General features: G+C 42.2%; 1 protein-coding gene across 1 annotated transcript in view; it reads right to left on the bottom strand.

The window, feature by feature from the left end:
* The window catches only part of slc4a10b (solute carrier family 4 member 10b), a gene marked incomplete at both ends in the record, with an annotated part of 308,140 nt that overhangs the window by 260,740 nt on the left and 25,633 nt on the right, over positions 1-21,767 (bottom strand). The window contains one exon of the mRNA XM_084311423.1: positions 5,884-5,965. Within this exon, the coding sequence (XP_084167549.1) occupies positions 5,884-5,965 (82 nt within the window). The remainder of the gene's footprint in view (positions 1-5,883; positions 5,966-21,767) is intronic.

Raw genomic sequence — 21,767 nt, 5'->3', positions numbered from 1 at the left:
AGAAAACAGGCTCTTGGAATGGGTGTCTGGGAGGAAGTGGGGGGTCTTTCGATGTTGATTAAACGGCAAGCAACTTATGTCATGAGTGCCAAATTAAAGGACAATAAATCCAATCTAACTGAAATTGTGTAGCACAGACCTCATCTATTTACCGATAACGATATACCGATATTGTCCAACTCTTAATTTCCGATACCGATATCAACCGATATCAACCGATACCGATATATGCAGGGTTTCCCGCCCCAAAAAATGGAATAATTTCAGGTAATTAACATTACATATCTCTTGTTGTGGAATTAACACAACATTATGCATACTTTTGACAATAAATAAAATCAGAATTTGTTCTTACTTGCTTGCCTGGGTAAATAAAGGTTATAGAAATGTAAAAAAAATATAATTTTTTTAAAACCGATACTGATATTTTCCGATATCACATTTTAATGCCGATATCGGCCGATAATATCGGTAGGCCGATAATATCGGACATCCCTACTTTCTATGGATCAAAACCTCAATATTATTATGGTGTAGTTAATACTTCATGTATCCTTAATCCCTAGGCTAATGAGGCACTAAGATGTTAGTAAAAAAAAAAAAATATGCCAATGACAGGAAGTAACGGTATATGTATGTGTGTGTCTGTGTGTGTGTGTGTGTGCACTGTGCATGAGTGCACATCTAGGGGCGGTGTGTAGATTTGGTCTCCCTGATGTTGACTCCTTAGCCACAGCCTTGGGTTGTTTAATACTGGACAAGTGTTTCATAACGGCCGTTGTGTGGGCCGGTTTCGGGGCCGGTGCGTGGGCCGGTGTGTGGGCTGGTGTGTCTGAATGTCCCGGGCTGAATTTGTGTCCCAGTCCGCCACTGGGTAGTAGTATAGATATACTAGCATATTAGTTAGTAGTATAGACATAGTAGCTAGTAGTATAGACATATTAGCATAGTAGGTAGTAGTATAGACATATTAGCATAGTAGGTAGTAGTATAGACATAGTATAGTAGCCAGTAGGTAGTAGTAGACATGTATGTCATGTATGACATTTAGTCTTGATGAATTGAAAATGGAGGACCCTGATATAAACAAGACGAAAGTATTTTTCTGGTCTGCATCCTCTTAGCAGTTGTTTGTATTGAGCCGTACTGTATTGTACACATTCTGCAATCTGTTAATAAAGTTTTCAATCAATCAATATTAGCATAGTAGCTAGTAGTATAGACATATTAGTGTAGTAGTATAGACATATTAGCATCAATCAATCAGATTTATTTATATAGCACATTTAACATGACACGTGTCAACCAAAGTGCTGTACAGAGGGTAGATACATACGGTAGATACATATAGACAATAATCACAACTCCGTTTTACGGGAGGGCACACAGGCAAGCACACAGGAAAACAGGGCATGGTCAGTGAACGGGAAAGGCTAGTAGGTAGAAGTGGGTTTCGAGCCAATCTATCGAGGGGGCAAGCCTAATGGAGGTGGGGATGCTGTTCCACAGTTCAGGGGCTGCAACAGCAAAGGCACGCCCTCCCCCCCCCCCCCCCCCCCCCCCCCCCCTGAGCTTAAGGTTAGACCTCCGGACTGTCATAGTACTGTCACTGTCATGGTGTCAAGCTACTAGCATAGTAGCTAGTAGTATAGACATATTAGCATAGCATGTAGTAATATAGGCAAGGTAGATTACTTAGTAGCGAAATGCAAAATAATAGGGCGGGTTTCAGTTGTCCTGACTGTGGTGGGAAGTTTGTTCCATCAGTGGATCAAGAATAGCCTGCTTAGTTTTGACATTGTACATATAAATCTGTACTAAGTTAAGTTAATTTAGAGTAATTTACACATATTACACTATAATTATGTAGCATTAATCCAGATCCTCTTTAGTATCTGTCAAAACAGATTCCTATAGTCTGCTCTGCACATTACACACTACTGTCTGCCACTAACCAAATGCCATGTGTTCAACCCTTTCTAGTGTAGTGTTATCTCAAATTAAATAAATAAAAGGTACACAGTACAGCACATTTTTTTTGGCTAAAAGTAAAGCTTTTGAGATGTGTGTTTTTTCTGTGAATAACATCTGTCATAGAAGTAAGATACAGGCTCCCTCTCTGCTAATCCCCAGCTGCATCTGGTGTGTGTGTGCGGGGGGGGGGGGGGGGGGGGGGGGGGGGGGGGGTAAAACATCATGTCCTCAAATGAGCCCAAAAATAAAATTATATATATATATATAAATAAATAAAAAAAATATGTAGACAACTGTAATGTGGTAAAAGTTGTCTAGTTCACTACATCCGCTGATAACTGCATGTAATCTCTGCTCTACAGTATGTGTCCTCGTTATCAACGGTTACCAGATAACTGATGCGGAGAGGCAGCTCTCGCCCACAGACTCTGCCTCCCGCTCTGCTCGCACCTCCTGGGAAATACATGTGAAAAAGGTGTCTTTCTAAGGATGGCGTAGGTGGTGCGCTGTTGGTCTTTCTTTCACCCGCTCAAGCCCTCCTCGTATTCTGTTTTGTAAAAGGTCCCCTCCACTCAAAAGACATCTTCTTCCTACAGTTAACTCATAGGAAGACATAGCTTTGACTATACAGATTGTTATTATCTCCTCTTGGAGACATGGCTTTGACTATACAGATTGTTATTAACTCCTCTTTGAAGGAAATCGATGATTTGCATTTGGTGTATAACCGATATAGAGATGAGTTTTAAGAGGATACTACCATTATCATCATTTTCAGCATGTATGTCTGTCTCCAGCCAAACTGGATAGAGGGCCGTTATCAGCTGGGTGAAAACAGAGCAGGGAGCAGTCAGTGTTGTAGCAGCGAGCAGGGTGTCTGCATTCCATCTAGGGATGCCCCGATCGATCGGCCACTGATCGTTATCGGCTGATAATCAGTATAAATATGCGATCGGTGATAATGCTTTATTTTCGCGATCGTCAAAACCGATCGAAAAACATGATCCAATTCTTAGCGGAGATCTCACAGTCACTGCTGACTTCTCTCTCAGACACAGAGCTGCTTGCAGCGTACGGCGCCTCCTCCTCCCCAGCCCCTCCCGCACTCATGTAAACAAGAGCCTCGCAGTGTGCTATAGTCTGGTGCATGGCATGCGACGTGAGCTAACGTTGGCTACCTACCTAACGTTACTGTTTAAACTAAATGACCCAGTGACTACATGAGGCATTGTCTAACGTTATCTAGCTGGCTAGCTACTGATAGCTGCTGATATCAACAAATGCTCCAGCAATAGTCGAGTGCATGATAAGTTACCTCCGTTGACTCGGTAGCTCACGTTAGCTCACGTTAGCTCTAAACTAAATAGTTCACTGAGGCGTTGTCTTAACGTTATCTAGCCGGCTAGCAGTAGCTACAGATAGCTCCTGATATCAATGTCTTATAACATTGATTCGATGCGTATTCGAGCTGAGGGCTTGCTGAATGTGATTTATGTATACTAGGGTCCAGTTGCAGCGCCGGAGAATCCTGGCCGTAGCTGGAGGCTACTCGAGTACACACAGACAGTGGAGCTGTTTGCAGATAGAGAGCATTTTGACTTGTTGCGTGGTGGCGATGTCTCGCAGATAATACAAGTACAAGTCTAATTATATAATATATATATTTTATAAAAATAATAATTTATATAAAATAATTTGTAAAAATAAATTTTTATTAAAAACGATCGGTATCGGATCGGTATCGACCGATATGGCTCAAGACGATCGGTGGCAAAAAACGTGATCGGGGCATCCCTAATTCCATCAGCACATAACAACTGATAAGGACAGAGAACAGTGCAGGAACGGTCAGAGAGAGTTTGCCATCATTAGAAACGGCAGTTTAATGTCTGTTAAAGGTTGAAAGCAGTTGCCATGACAGCGTGTCACATGACAACCAGAAGAGGGGCGGGGCCTGTCATTGATGAATGATGATGATTATTATAATGTGAGTGTTCTTCCGCGTATGAGTTAGATCTAGATACGAAGCTGACGCGAGCGGACGTTGATCAGAGACTTTAAAACGGCTCCCTCCTCCCCTTGCAAGGGGGGGGGGGACGGACTGACGTGGCACGACAACCATGAAGGCTTTTGGATAACAGCTAGGCCGCGACGACCACCGAGCGGGGTGAAAGGAGAGATCATTAGAATAATGAATTTAGTTTTCTTCCAAAGACTTTTCAAGGACAATACAGAATTGGTTTCCATCTGATTACGAGGCTTTGTTTATGGAATAAACAACGTTTTCCAAGAAAGGTATTACGCTGTCAAGTGTCAAATTCTTACGAAGGTGGTGAATTATTATGATTACGGATTGCATTAAAGGGGAATGACAAAGATTGTACAGCCAGTACGAGAAGACGTTGGAGAGATAAAACACAACGCAGAGTCAGCGGATACAGAGGTGATAAGTGACACAAGCCAACAGATGAAGAGGTGATACTGGCTGATTGATCGAAATCTAACATCTTGGAGACATGGCTTTCAGTGTTTCCCCTCCCCTTGCTTTAATCACAGTACCGTTGGAGAGCTAGCTAAATTATATAAAAACTAACTAGATAGTTGATATAAGTTGATATATGAACTGGATAGTTCATATACAGTAAGCCATTCTCCATTTCTGTGTGTGTGTGTGTGTGTGTGTGTGTGTGTGTGTGTGTGTGTGTGTGTGTGTGTGTGTGTGTGTGTGTGTGTGTGTGTGTGTGTGTGTGTGTGTGCGCGCGTGCCCGTCCCAACTCTGGTCTTTGGAAAGTTTGATATTTACTGAGGATGGCCAGATAATGTTGATATTTAAACTTTTAAAATTATTATACAGTGAGAGAGAAGCTTCAGCAAGTACAAAACGCTGCTGACCGACAAAAGAGAAAACACAAAGGCCTAACCATCATGTATCACAATGGTGATGTCAGACAGAGATGGGGAGAAGCATGGACCTTTAAAGGACATCTCTTTGAAATAAATGACATTTAAAAAAAAAAATCTGATTTCTTTTAAACAAATTATTATTTTGTATTATTTAACTATTTAATTATTATTTAGTTATTGCACTGCACTGGCAGTTGAACTGCATTGAACTGAATTGAAAAAAAGAAACCTCATAACTGAACTGGCACTGAACAACACTGGCATTATTAAAGTTAGTTAAAAACATTTTGTATTGTTTTTTTTTTGTTAAATCCAAAGGAAAAAATATAAAATCAGAGAAATCCGAAAACAGGAAAATACAAAAACTGAGGAATCCGAAAACAGGAAAAGATTAAACGGAATTCATAGGACCCTAGTTAATGTGAGTTAATAAATTCACTCTGAAAATCTGCTCCACTCTGATAAACTGACTCTTTGGTCAGAGCGTCCAGTGTGCAGTGCACTCTGAGCCCTCAGAATTTCAGAACAACTTGAGTGCGCTCGCTCTGACACTGGTTGTAAATTGTTATGAGTGTTGTATGTGCCTCCCTGTATTGTAAATAGTTCATATGTGTGTTGTCACTACTGTATGTATAATTGTAAATAAGTTAATTTATGTGTTTTAATAAACCTAATTTATGTGCAATCGTTTCATTTCAGCTCAGTGTAGAGAAATGCACCGATACTAACAACCGCCTCTATGAAGACACTGTTGACACCACGTATCCGTGACACGCGCGCCCCGCGACAACACTAGTAGTTTCGGGGGGCCTACCACCCCCCCTGAAAAAAATCCTAGGGGAAACACTGGCTTTGACTATACAGATTGTTATTAACTCCATTACGTGTCTGTGTACCAGACTGGACTACAACACTGGTTACTAGACATAGACTGTACATTACGTGTCTGTGTACCAGACTGGACTACAACACTGGTTACAGTACATTATGTGTCTGTGTACCAACCTTCCACATCTTCTTCACCAAAGTTGGTTCCCTTGTTGCCGCTGGTGCCTCCTCTGTCTAACACAGCCTCGTCATCGGCCCTCTGTTTAACACACACACAGGATAATTACAACATCGTCATTGGCCCTTTGTTTAATACACACACACACAGGATAATTACAACATCGTCATCGGCCCTCTGTTTAACACACACACACACACACAGGATAATTACAACATAATTAACATACAATAATTAGAAGACATGAATCGGATTAAACGGTCTACAATGTATGACGTATATCATGCTAGTTAAGGTACCTTGTGTATACTGCACCTTGTGTATACTGTTTATTTTTACTCTTAGTATATATTTAGATTCTAATTCTTTATTGCCTATATTTATTGTAACATACAATATAACCGATGGGGCATACAGACCCTCATCTGCACCTTTGTTTACACTATTTATTTTTACAGCGTTAATTGTATTGTTTCTCATATTTTTCATATTATATTCAAATTGTATTGCCTATTTATTTAATTTTTTTATCCAATTTTTCTCCTCTTTTTCTATTTTTCTCCCATCCCAATTACCCGCTGTGCCAATTCTGCACTACTAGATGTGGTTACTCAGGAGTCTGTTATTGACAAGGGGCTGCACTACTAGATGTGGTTACTCAGGAGTCTGTTATTGACGAGGGGCTGCACTGCTCTGTGGCGTCACGTGACGGCGTAGTAGAAGAGGAAAACAGGAATTAAAAAGAGGATGTAGGGATTAAAGTTCTCTGAGGCTAACACGGATTTCCTTCATTTGGTCCGAGGAGAAAAAAGAGAGAGAGCGGATGGGGGGAGGAGAGAGAGGATGGAGAGACAGGGGGAGAGAGAGGGGGGAGAGGACAGAGAGAGAGGATGGAGAGAGACGGAAAGGGGGAGGGAGAGAGAGAAGGGGGAGAGGGAGAGAGAGATAGGATGGAGAGGGAGAGAGAGAAAGGGGGAGGGAGAGATAGGATGGCGAGGGAGAGAGATAAAGGGGGGAGGGAGAGAGACACTCACCCACCCTGATACAAACACAGATCTCACCACTAGACTAAGACACACACCCACCCTGATACAAACACAGCTCTCACCACTAGACTAAGACACGCATCCACCCTGATACAAACACAGCTCTCACCCCTAGACTAAGACACACACCCACCCTGATACAAACACAGCTCTCACCACTAGACTAAGACACTCATTCACCCTGATACAAACACAGCTCTCACCCCTAGACTAAGACACACACCCACCCTGATACAAACACAGCTCTCACCACTAGACTAAGACACTCACCCACCCTGATACAAACACAGCTCTCACCCCTAGACTAAGACACCCACCCTGATACAAACACAGCTCTCACCACTAGACTAAGACACTCACCCACCCTGATACAAACACAGCTCTCACCCCTAGACTAAGACACCCACCCTGATACAAACACAGCTGCTCTCACCACTAGACTAAGACACTCACCCACCCAGATACAAACACAGCTCTCACCACTAGACTAAGACACTCACCCACCCTGATACAAACACAGCTGCTCTCACCACTAGACTAAGACACTCACCCACCCTGACACAAACACAGCTCTCACCACTGGACTAAGACACCCACCCACTTTACATATTTTAAGCAATATCAGGCTGGTGATTAATGTAAACAATACCCAGGTAAATGGTGGATGGTTATCCCATAGAGATCCAGGTAAAATGGTGGATGGTTATCCCATAGAGAGCCAGGTAAAATGGTGGATGGTTATCCCATAGAGACCCAGGTAAAATGGTGGATGGTTATCCCATGATTTATGACGTAATGTACTGTTTCATATATATGAAAAAAGTAGTAGAACGCGCTCACCTCACTAGACTTGACACTGGGTGCTGTAACCTATGATATCATAGATAAAAATAGGGAAACAATGTCCAGGCACGCACTCCAGGTTTTTCAGATTTATTGGCAGCCTGAAATAAATCATATCATGACGTTTCGGTGTGAACACACCTTCTTCAGAATGGCTTGCATGAAGCATGAAGGGTAAGTGACCCAAGTTTATACAAGTCAAACAGGAAGTGACCACATAGGAAGTGACAACACATTCCAACAAGAGATCTGCAAAAGAGTACAAAATACCACTTACAAGCACGACCTTTTCAGAAGTATGTAAATCGAAAAGAAGCATGTATATCAAAAAGAAGCATGGAAATCACAAAGAGATATATCTATATATATTATACAGAGTAGGCCTACATCTTAAACTACTGAAATATAAACACAAACTCATGACCCATATAAGCCATCTTTCAATTATAAATATAAAGAATGATAAATGAAAATAAAAATTATTAATAAACAATCGAATGAAATGAAATAATCAAATGAAACAGGTCAAGAAATTGTCCTCATTGAGGCCTCTAGGCTCTAAACAATCCAGAAAGTGAATATAAAAGCTTTCCCTTTGTAGCAAGAGCCTGTCTCTGTCACCGCCTCTTGGTGGTCTCAAGACTTGCTCTATACCCATGTATTTTAAGCCAGAAATATCATGTCCTAACTTATTAAAGTGCCTTGCAACTGAAGACTTCTCGTCATTTCTTCTTATAGAATATTTGTGCTCAGAAATTTGATTTTTAAAACGTCGTAAAGGTTGCAAGGACATTTAAGCAAGTAAACCACAAAATCAGAATTACAGGTGATCCGGCCTCTAACAGCGATACTCCTACCTGTACTTGGTTGTAAATAAAATGTCTCTTTAATCATGCCATGACATTGGGTACAAGACAAACATGGAAAATTGCCATTTGGAATATTAGCCATAAAATGGGTCAATTTTTTGGGAAAATCTGTTTTAACTAACTGGTCCCTTAAGTTAGGTTGCCGTTTGTAGAAGTATTTGGGTGGTTCCTGGGACACACCTCCGATCTTAGGATCTGACTTTAAAATGTACCAGTATTTGTTCACAATATCACGCATATCTCTAGAAATAGGGCTGAAGGTGGACACCAATGTTACTGAGTTGCTTTTTACTTTGTCTTTATGTGTAAAAAGGGATTGTCTGTTTATCTGTTTAGTTTTACAAATACGTTTATATCTCAAAATCTGACTAAAAGGAAGGCTCCTCTTGAGCTCTGGCGGGTGATAACTGCTATAATGGAGAAACGAATTTCGATCAGTCTCTTTTTTGAAAACTTCGGTATGGACAATATTGTCTCTCTTTTTCACCAATACATAGAGGAATGCTATGGAATGTGAATCATAATTCATAGTAAACTTAATAGTCTCTCTCTGAGAGTTGAGAAACAAGTGGAATTCTTCCAGAGCCTCTTTAGTGCCTGACCATACAAAAAACAAATCATCAATATGCCTCCAATAGGCTTTAATCTGTCCAACATTATGGATTATTATAAAAAATACATTCAGACTCAAACTTCGACATAAAACAGTTGGCCATATTAACCGCTACTGGGCTGCCCATAGCTAGGCCTCTTTTCTGTAAATAATATTGATACTGAAAACAAAAATAATTCTTATTAAGGACTTCCTGAGTCAATGATATTAATGCCTCAGTAGAGGGATGTAGCTCTATTCTCTGATCCAAATAATATCTAGATGCACTTAACCCATCAATATGTGGGATGCTAGGATATAAACTAGAAACATCCATAGTACACAAAATATCAGTAGCTTCTATACTGCACTCATACTGTAAGGTTCAAGTTCAAGTTCAAGTTCTTCAAGTAAGGGTTCTTCATTTCCTGGCCAGGCTTCGCCTGCAGCTGCTCCCTCCTTCCCACCTCCACCCATGAACAATCTTCCTCCACTCTGGAACTTGGTGAACAGTCATGTCAATCTACTGCCACCCTGTGGCCAAATTCTGTTGGTGCTGCACTGTGTGCATCTCTGTTTTTCTTTATGTTTTGATCTCCTGAATACCATCAGTAATCTGCTGTCTGTGTATCTGTTTTCTGTGTTGTAGTTATGATCAGTCTAGTGTTCTCTCAGTAATTGTATTTTTTTTATTCTAGTCTAGTTTATTCCCCAGTGTGTGTTTGGCCTTGTGTTTTCCTGTACCCATGTGTTAGTTCAGTTTTCCCTCTCAGGTGTGTCTCGTTCCTGAAATACAAATAAAAATAGTCTAAAAATTATAAAATAGAACGGACATACAACAGTAAAAAAATACAGGCATAAGCGAGCATACAAATTTAAAATATAAATAGCAAGGTTACAGTAAAAAGTGTGATAAGATTGTTCAATCAGATGAAAATGGCCCAGTTAGGAGAATCAACCTTGGCTAGGCGGTGAGGTTCACGATGTACCTAACTGGAATGGTAAACAACTTTGCTAGATTTAGGTCAAAAGTCATCTTCTCCTCACAGCAGAGCATCACTCCAACATCATAGAACCGACATATGAATTTCATTGGAAGTGTATGAAAGTAGGTAGTTTGATTCAGTAATACAAATAATAAAAATTGTTTAAAATGATTCAGTTTAAAAATAGTCATCAGTAAGAAGTAAAAAGTGTGATAACCGACATGAATTTAATAGGCAGTGTATAAAAGTAGGCAGGGTAAGAATAGTGCAGGTAAGTACAATTTGTGTCAGGATATCCCTGATGTTTCTATAATAATATTTCCCCTTGCCACTAGGTGGTAGCAGATATCTATCTTCAGATATTTGCCTGCATTACCCCACAGTGAAATGCCTGAGCAAAGAGATTTTTAAGCTGTCTTAAGCTGATGTTTTGGGGTAGTTTGTTCCACAGTTTTGGGGCATAGTTGATAAAGGCTGCATTACCGATCCTCTTTTGACTGTTTCTGGGAGCCTCTAGTAGTCCAGCAGCTGATGATCGCAGTGTTCTTGCTGGTGTGTAATTTATTAGAGTGTTGGCGATGTAGCTAGGTCCCTGTCCATTTAGAGCTTTGTATGTAAGGAGAAGGACCTTAAAGTCAATTCTAAATGTTACAGGAAGCCAGTGTAAAGCAGCTAAGACTGGACTAATGTGTGTGCGTGTCAGGTAGACCATTGATTGACAGTCGATTCTGCCGCTTGCACTCCAGCCGTCCGGCGCTGCAGCTGGACCCTATTGCCCACCTCTGCTGTTGTGTGCGGCACAACGACAGACGCTACTGCATCAACGTTATGATTAACAAAGCAAGGCATTAGTTTTGTTGCATTAACGTTATATTACTATTGCTATCGCTAAATCTAGGTGTTCTAAAATCTATTGCTATTGGTAAGACTAGAATAAGTTCTGGCACAATGACACTGACTGCACTGCACTAGTCCTGACTGGAACTCTGCACTCTTCACTTTATATATATATATATGTATTTTATTGATTAATCCTCCACTGCACTGTTTCTTGTCCTGTGTCTGTGTTGGTGTTGTCGTTTACTGTGAAAAAAGAAAGGAAAAAATGCATACACTGTAACACTGTATTGCTGCAACAATTACCAATGTGTTTTTACACAAATGGCTTAATAAAGGAATCTGAATCTGAGTTACATGTCTCGGGAAACTCTCGCATATGGCAATGGCAGACTTTCAGGAAGTAAACAAGCAAAATTAGCGCTTCCGATTGGTCATTTGCTTTATTTCCCATGAAACCAGACACGTCACTCTACTGTGATTGGACCGTTGGCTTGAGTGCAATGTGGGACTTGTAGTTTTTTTTTTTTTTTATTATTATTTATTGAAGAACAAAATTATTAAAAGTCAGTACTCAACACACAATGTATAATGAAACTAACAATTAAGATGGCTAAAATGACATGCAAGCACAGAAACAGAAAGCAAAAAATATATATAATAATACTTTACAGTATACAGTGTATATCCAACGAAATTACCAATTATACCAATGTCTTATACAGGGTATACCCCTAATACCTGTTATCTAAAACCCTACACACATATGCTCCAGCTCGAACCCCCCCCTCCCGGACCCCTCTTTGGATAGTACCTCCATTATCCCTCGCTCCTAACCAGACACTACCATTATAAGCTAGCTTTTATTCTCTCCACCACTTCTAACCACATTGACATTTTGGATTCATTGAGACCCAGAATTCTTGCTGTAGATATTTCTTGATAAATCACATCGAGATATGTAAGAAACCAAACTTTCCGGCACATTTTTTCCGGTTGAAACCAGCGTGATGCGATCAGCTTTTTAGCTACTGTGATACCCGATAAAACCAATCTCTTTAGCTGTGGATTTACTGCAAACTCAAAAACATCATTCAATAGTGATACAGAGGGGTGTACTGGTATATTCCAAGATATGAGTTTTGATAATTGTTGGGTCACATCTTTCCAGAATGCCTTAACTGGTGGGCAGTCCCAATACATGTGCATAAATGTCCCTTCGTCTCCATTTGTACATTGGGAGCATTTGGAGTCTTGTTTAAGACCCATTCTGTTCAGTCTTATAGGAGTCAAGTATGTCCTGTGAATATAGTTAAGATTGATTTGTTGATGGTCCGGGTTCCTTGATGTAAGTCGGACATTTGCCCATGCTCCTTGCCAATCAAAGTCACTTTCCAGGTCTGGTATATCCCTCCTCCAGACAGAGTCTAGTTGGAGGGTTTCATATGAGGACGTTAGTAATTGATGATAAAAACCTGAAACAAAACCTCTCGATGTCTCTCTTTCATAGAAGAATTTGTGGTATCTGTGGTGTTCAATTGGTATGTCTAATGGAACACCGTGAGACTTCAAACATAGCCGTAACTGTATGTAAAAAAGCCATGTGGACTTGGTGAGATTAAATTAAAATTAAAATATTTTGCATATTTCTCCATAACTACAAAAACCCTGTTTGTTAAAAACATCCCCTAATGAGTGTATGCCTTGCTCTTCCCATATAGGGAATCTTATAGGACGTTTTTCAATTAAGAGTGCATTGTTATTGAATAAGGGAGTGTGATTGTGCCATTTTTGTGGGTTAGGATATTTTTTTTGTGTTTCACGCCATATCCGGATCGCATGGGTAATTATGGGGCCAAATTTCCGCTCACAGTGCTTGATTGGTAGTTTAGTGTATGCTATGTCCTTCAGTCTATGTGGGGCTACTATGTTTTCTTCCAATTTTCTCCAGGATACTAATGCTTAGGGATCAAACCATGTTGTCAATGGTCTTAATGTGTACGCCTTAAAATAGTGGAAAAAATGCCACCGTCTGCTTTATTTCTCTGTGCGGTGGATCTTTTTATACGTGGTGGTTTGTTATTCCAAATAAATTTGTATGTGGAGGAGTGTAATCTTTTCCAGTAACCCTCTGGAGGGGGTAACGGTAGCATTGAACTGAAGAAGTTGATTCTAGGTAGTACATCCATCTTAACTATTGATATCCTTGCCTGTACTGAGTTTTTAAGTTTTGCCCACCTGTCAAGGTCGTCTTTGATTTTGTTTTGGATTTTTGTGTAATTGTGCTTCACCGTTTGTCTTATGGTGGGGAATATTTCCACTCCCAAGCATCTAAAATGTTTTACCATAGGTATCTCACCTGGGAGGGTTATATCTTTTTTTGCAGGGGTGTTAAGTGGAAGGAAAGCCGACTTCGGCCAATTTATCTTAAATCCCGATAAATCACCAAAGTTCTCAATCAACTTGAGTAGATGAGGCAATGTGGTGTTGGGGCTTTGCATGAACAATATTACGTCGTCCGCATATAAATTTTATGTTGTGTGCCCTTGATTACGATTGGTTCTATGGATTGGGATTGTCTTATATTGTGCTAAAGGCTCTAATGATAGATCGAATAGTCCGGGACTAAGAGGGCAACCCTGTCTGGCTGAGCGTGATACCGGAAAGATTTTGGAGAGGATTGTACCTGTTGTAATCATGGCCGATGGGTCTTTGTATAATACTTTAATCATATCAATGAATCCTTTTCCTAACCCCATCCTTTCTAATACTGCCCATAGATACGACCATTCCAGCCTGTCAAAGGCTTTCATAGCATCCAGGGACAGCATCGCCTTAGGTATGGTGTCGTCCTTGTCTGCATCTAGTACGTGCAGTATTCGTCTTATGTTATCAGTGATCAGGCGACCTCTTATGAAGCCAGTTTGGTCCGGATGAACTAAAGACGTCATATGCTTTTGTAATCTGATGGCTAATACCTTAGAGTACAGTTTGATATCGGTTCCGAGGAGGCTTAAGGGTCTGTAACTACCGCACTCGTGGGGTCTTTGTCTTTTTTGAGAAGGACTGATATGAGTGCAATATTGTCGTTTTTATGGAAGTTCCCCTCCTTGACTGAGTATAAGATCATATTTAGTAATAAGGGTCCAATTATGTCCCAACAAGAAAGGTACATTTCTGGTGGGATACCGTCTCTTCCAGGAGCCTTACCACTTTGCATTTCGGATATGGCCTTCTTGAGTTCCTCTAGTGTGATCGGTGTTTCTAACTGTTTAGCGTCATCCTCTGAAAGTTTAGGGAGAATAATTTGATTAAGATATGTGTCCATTTTGTTTTGATCGAAGGTCGTTTCTGATTTATATAAGTCGGAGTAGAATTATTTGAATGTATCGTTTATTATTATTTTTAGACATAATCTATTCTGGATAATGTGTTATGTCTCGCCGATCGACAAGAGTACTTTCGGGTCGTGGGATTAAGTGAACGTCATAAGTAATTTACACCTGTAATCTTCGACCAATCCTTTAATGCTTTAGATGAATTCTTTTGTTCGCTGGAAAAGGCGAGGTAAGATTAGTCCATCCTTGGATTCCAAATGGCATTAAAATCTGCACCTATTATAAATGAGTAATCGGGAAGGTTTAACATTGCATTGGTTAGTGTAGAGAAGAAACCCTCTTCGTACAAATTTGGGGCATATACCGCTGCCAACGCTATTTTCCTGTTATTGTGTACAATCCTAGCTACAGTTATACGCCCATCTGCATCCGACCATACTCCCTTTAATTCAATATTTAACTTACGTCTAACGACTATGGCTACACCTCGAGTTCTCGTACCAAAAGAAGAGTGACTAATATTATGATATGTGTTATCCGCTAACGTATCTATGTCTCCCTCTAAAATGTGCGTTTCGCTTAGTAGAGCCACATCCATATGTTCTTTTTTCATCAGTGAGCACGCTTTTGCGTTTGTGTTGTTTATTTATCCCACCAGTGTTCCATATCATTATATTCAAACTAGCCATAATCTATACATGTTTTTGTGTAGTTTTTGGTAATGCTTCTGGAGTGCGAAGCTACAATAGATGTACATCCAATTATTGAGGTCCCGTTGAGAGCCGAGCTTAAAAACATATATATATACAAATAAAAATCCCCTTTTTTATTCCCAGAGAGTCGTACAGGCCTGTGTTCCATAAACACATCCTCCGCGTATGACTCCCTCCCTTAGGCCACCGGATTGCCCAAACTGAGCTTTGTAATCCTAATCTTCCTATGCTAATTGCCATAGGATCTAACATTTTCATTCTAATTCAATAGAATGTCGCTTTTGGTCTTGCGCCTTCCCTTACTGTAGTGAAATATTATGAAAAATGAAAAAAAAAAATACCTTCATTGATATATTCATTTGAACCTTCTACTAACTTATGTAGGAAACATCAGAAAAAGGAAAAGATTGTAGAGAAACACTATCACCTTAATATGAAGAACAATGGGAAAGAACAATGTAAGATAAAAAAATAAAAATAAAAAAAGGAGTGAGAGCTAAAATAAAACTCAACGTGGAGAAACCACTAGAACAGAATTGAATAAATAGATAAAAGAGAAAAACAGAGACTTTTAGAGCTACATTGTGCAACTTGTACTTGTAGTTTTTTAACGATTTATCAGCGGAGAAAAAAAAGGACGACTGAGGCTGTAATCTTCACTCGCACACCGTGCGAGTAATTGATTTTTCCGGTTCGCACACTCATATTTCTAGGGGCATATGCGAGCAATATGGTCGCACTGTAGAGCCTGACGTACCGTATATCTCCATCTCTGTGTGTTGCCTCCCCTCTCTGTCCCGCCCTCTGTCTCAGAAGGTTCCCGGTTCGAATGGTTGCCGTCGGTAAAGCGATTTGGATAAAAGCACTATATAAATACAGTCCTTTTAACCCAAATATTTCAGTCAAAATATATAAATGTTTTGCTTTAATCCCCGTCAGGAAAGGGATGGTGTCCGAGTGGAACAGAGTCTGTGGTCTGAAAGGCTTTTGGTATAAGAGCATGAAACTAGAAGAATGCACTCTGCAAACAATCTCCCCACTTTACTTTCAAGCTCACCACCAGAACACCTCACTCTCTGACCACCAGAACACCTCACTCTGTGACCACCAGAACGCCTCACTCTGTGATCACCAGAACAATCAATCAACAATCAATCAATCTACCACTAAGACGGTCACACGTACGTAATCTTACCTGGAACTCTAAGCGCTTGAAAAGCATAATGTTAAGCTGTGCATAACAACGTGGGGCATGGCTGTATACAAGCTACACTGCTGACAGGAAGTGACCACCAAGCTACAGTGCTGACAGGAAGTGACCACTAAGCTACAGTGCTGACAGGAAGTGACCACCAAGCTACACTGCTGACAGGAAGTGACCACCAAGCTACACTGCTGACAGGAAGTGACCAGAAAACTCAACACATGCACCCAAACTGTTGTTAACCTACAGAATAGCATCAATCAAAAAATAATTATTGAGATGCTGTGCAAAAAACAATTAAATGTTCTGTATAAAGAATGCATGGATAATCTATTAAGAGTTGAGAGAGTCAGGGCGGTCAGGTGGCGTAGCGGAGATTGCGTTCGTCACCAACGCCGGAGACGCTGGATTCACCTGTTCGAATCCAGCTCACAGCTCCGGCGTTGTCACCAGCTTGGCTGGCCGTTCACACTAATACAATTGGCAGTATTAGAGGGTGGGAAAAGCTGGCGGGGTGGGTCCGGGTCGTTGTAAACAGCGACTCCTACAGTTCGGTTGGGGCGCCTGCTCAGCGCAGATAGGATCTAAGGGGGGTAGTGTGATCCTTCCACACGTTACACCCTCTCAGTGAGAGTCCGTGCTGCCAGGTGAACAGAAGCGGTTGATTGGCTAGACGTGTGTCGGAGGAAGCACGTGATAGCCTCCACTCTCCCAGACCGACTGTGGGGGGTAAGTGCGCAGCGACCAGGAAGGGGATTGGGAATTGGCATAACGACTAACATTGGAATGGGAGAAAATCGGAGGAAAAAGGAGGGGGGAAAAGATCAATAATAAAAATAAAAAATAAATAGTTGAGAGTCACTGTGCCAATGCAGCATAATGTGCCAACCCAGCGGTCTGTAATAGTCTGATCTCATCAGTAAAGCTAATTTGTGCCAGCCCTGTAAATCCAAGGAGCAATCAAAGCGCATGTCGCTGTACAGCGGACAGCTGGGGTCATCATCAGACACATCATCGCCACGCTGTGCCTCCAGTGAGTTCAGCTTGCGTTGCTACAACAGGCCACTTCCTCAGCAACACAGATCTTACTAAATGGTAAACAGCTTTTATCCAAAGTGCTTTACAATTAGTTCCTCACATTTCACCCATTCACATTCACACACCGGCGGCGGAGGCGACCATGCAAGGCACCGACCTGCTCATCGGGAGGAATTAGGGGGTTAAGTGTCTTGCTCAAGGACACTTCGACACGCTGCTACGGGGAGGAGTGGGAATCACACCGGGGGAAATTGCCAGACGACTGCTCTACCTGTTGCCCCCCCTTACTACTGTAGCCTTTTATTAGTTAATAGTTTAATTCTTTTATTTTTTTAAGATTATGTTTTTGGTAGATTTCTATTGGCTTTATTGGACAAGTCCGGCAGAGAGGAAGGATGAGAGGAGATATGGGGGAAGACATGCGGCAAAGGTCGCCGGGTCCGGGAGTCGAACCCGGACGTGGAGTTACGTGGTGTGCCACCCTGGCGCCCCTAATAGTTTAATTCTGAGAAGCTTGCTTGGCCAGCGGTTTATCCCGGGCCGCCCGACCCTCTGATCAGCGAGGCTTTACACTGCTGCAGGGTGAAGGACGCAGCACAGCTGCAGGGCCGCATGGGCTCGTCAGGCTGCTACAGGGAGGCCACGGGTGGATGTTGATCATCTGGACGCTGGGATAAAAGTCCCTGCTCAGATTAAACTGCCCGTCTCTGCGGCTGAACACACCAACACAGACATTAGCCCATATTAAATACATGGATCTGTCCACTGTTTGAGTTTGCGTCTCTTATGCTCGACTAACAGAATTGATTTCTAATCAGAGTACACGCGAATGAGGACACGGTGCCACACAGATGCGAAGCGTAGGTCATCGTGACCCTTTCTGCTCCTTCCGGCAAACGCCATGCCTGTGAGCCACCACTAGGGTCAGAGTGGCTAACAGTCAGGGAGTGAGTGAATGACTTAGTTAAGATAAGATATTCCTTTATTGATCCCCTTGAGGAAATTTGGCTGGGGGGAGGGGAAGGGGAGGTACAGGTATGGGCAAGGTAATAGTAGAAAGACATAAATATAGGTAATAAAATTTGATCTGAATATAGCTTTCTACTGAAGGCACAGAGAGGAAACTGGTATCTATCTTATTGTCTGACTCTGGAGAAGACAGTAAGCACATTTCCCATGATGTTGGCGTGTTCCTTTAAGATTATGCCAGCAGGTGATTTTTTTGTTGTTACTCAAATCCCATTTAGTTTACATTTAGACCAGCTGCCACAACCCTGTTTTACCCTTAAAACATTTCTGTTCAATGTGTTGTAACTCATTTTATTATGATAAAGCTATGAAGAACTACATTACTGCCTTGTGTGATTCTTGTTTGTGATGACATTTCTGTTTTGCCACAAATCCCCTTTATAGCAAACTCAATATTCATGCAGGAGATCTCAATTCAAACAACACTGAGAGGGATGAAAAGCAACTCCTGTTTAAGGGAACAGAGATCTATGTAAGGACACAGAAATGCAAATTCAAATTTGTGTGTATTTTCCTCAGACAACTCAAAAGCAACTCCATAGGGTTGAGAACCATAGTCAAGTCAAGTCAAGAGTTTTATTTGTCACGGCATACAAGTATAGAATGAAATGCGGGGGGTCTTGCCCGCAACGATTGTGCATAATACAATAATAATTTATATTAAGAATCCAATAGAACGACATTGTGCAATAATACAAGTAATCAAAGTAGGGCATATCGGTATATGTACATGAGTTATTTACAGAGCATACAAACCATACATTAAAGTATTCAAGGCACAAACATTACAATTCTACTTGTGCTTCTATGCCAACTTCCCAAAGATGCTTTTGGAACCCCCAGATAGTTGGGTTGGGTTAGTGGATGGCCCTGGAGCAGAGGTACTAGATTACCCTGGAGCAGAGGTACTAGATGGCCCTGGAGCAGAGGTACTAGATGGCCCTGGAGCAGAGGTACTAGATGGCCCTGGAGCAGAGGTACTAGATGGCCCTGGAGCAGAGGTACTAGATGGCCCTGGAGCAGAGGTACTAGATTACCCTGGAGTAGAGGTACTAGATGGCCCTGGAGCAGAGGTACTAGATTACCCTGGAGCAGAGGTACTAGATTACCCTGGAGCAGAAGGGCCACCCTGCAGACCTCACACACCACCCTGTAGACCTCACGCACCACCACCCTGCAGACCTCACACACCACCACCCTGTAGACCTCATGCACCACCACCCTGCAAACCTCACACACCACCACCCTGTAGACCTCACCACCATGTAGACCTCACACACCACCCTGTAGACCTCACACACCACCACCCTGTAGACCTCACCACCATGTAGACCTCACACACCACCCTGTAGACCTCACACACCACCACCCTGCATACCTCACACACCACCACCCTGTAGACCTCACACACCACCACCCTGCATACCTCACACACCACCACCCTGTAGACCTCACACACCACCACCCTGCAGACCTCACACACCACCACCCTGTAGACCTCACACACCACCACCCTGCAGACCTCACACACCACCACCCTGTAGACCTCACACACTACCCTGCAGACCTCACACACCACCACCCTGTAGACCTCACACACTACCCTGCAGACCTCACACACCACCACCCTGTAGACCTCACACACTACCCTGCAGACCTCACACACCACCCTGTACCTCCAGTCTCTCAGAGCCTCTCTACATCAAGGGGATTCTCAGAAAGAAGGCTCCCTTCTCACACTACTCAGAAAACCCAGCCAGTGTGTATTAGCACACTGTAAAACATGAACCTTCTTACTGTCTTTTACTATCATGCACTCTTCCTACTATACTAATATGTCTTTACTACTATGCACTCAACACTGCAGCACCCAAGTTGCAGCACTTTTTGATGAACATTGTTACTCAGCTGCCAGAGTTGTACTACCCTTCCTGCTGACCTGTCGTACAGAACTTGTAAGTCGCTTTGGAAAAGCGCCAGCTAAATGTAAATGTGGTCGTCTACACCCTCCCCAGACCTACAGAGGAGACATGTAGTGTCTACACCCTCCCAAGAACTACAGAGGAGGCATGGTGATCGGGCCTTCTCTCGCACTTAGGGATGGGTACCTTTCACATTTGAACCGATACGGTACCGGTACCTGTGAATCGATACCGGTACCCAACCCAATTTACCTACCTCAGTCGTAAAAAAAATCCAAACTTCAAATAACTACAATTTCGACCGTTTTCGGCTTGCCATTGCTCCGACTGCTTTGTTGTTGAATCAAGTCAAATCCTAGGTAAGCATATATTGTGCGTGTGAACGTTGACATGAAAATAAAAAAGCAAAAAAATAAAAATCTCACTTGAATCGATACTCGGTAGTACCGACGTGTTTCGGTTCGTTACCTTAAAAGTACCGAATTCGGTACCCATCCCTACTCGCACTGCACCCCGACTCTGGAACTCCCTCCCTCAGTACATCAGACTCCCCTACACTCCAACTTCAAATCTCGCCTCAAAACCCACCTGTTCTCCCTAGCCTTCAACCCCCCCACCCATAACCCCCCTCCAACCCGATTGATGTCTGTTCCTGTCGCTCTGTCTTTTTGTGTTATCTCATGCTGCTTTCCCCTGTTTCCCCCATGGTCTCATGTTCCTTTTTTGTTTCTTTGTTTTTTGTTTCTTTGTTTTTACTATGTTCCTATAACTACTGTCAGCGACTTCGGGTCATTGAGAAGCGCTCTATAAATAAAATGAATTATTATTATTATTATTATGTGATAGTCTACACCCTCCCCAGACCTACAGAGGAGGCATGTGGTAGTCTACACCCTCCCCAGACCTACAGAGGAGACATGTGGTAGTCTACACCCTCCCCAGACCTACAGAGGAGGCATGTTGTAGTCTACACACCCTCCCCAAACTGACAGAGGAGGCATGTGGTAGTCTACACCCTCCCCAGACCCACATTAGGGCAGTGCAACAACCGGTGGGGAGGTTGGCATAACGACTAAATTGGGGGATGGGAGGAAACTGGTAGAAAGGCCAAAAAAAACAGGGAGAGTCCAAATCTCCAGACCGTATAGACCTGTTCGCTGCCAATCAGCAATACCAACTGATTCACATGACTGAGTTGCCCCCTACCTGCGCAAGCTGCTGCGCTAAAATAATATGATGGGGCTCTATGGAGAAACCATGACACGCCCCTGGCTAAAAGTTGTTTCAAATGAAAACGGCTAGATGTAATTTTGCCAAATCAGCATGGCTGTGAGTGTGAGTCTTTCACCTTTTACATATCTAGCTTTGGCATGGATTGGCCCCCGTTGTTCTGACCAGGATTACGTTCCTTTCTGCTCCGGTGATGCTCGCCCACACTGAGTCTGACGTACACAGCGAACAGGTCT

This window comes from Notolepis coatsorum (assembly GCF_963971535.1).
Source record: "Notolepis coatsorum genome assembly, chromosome: 3".
NCBI lineage: Eukaryota > Metazoa > Chordata > Actinopteri > Aulopiformes > Paralepididae > Notolepis > Notolepis coatsorum.
This window is presented reverse-complemented; position numbering and strand designations above follow the sequence as displayed.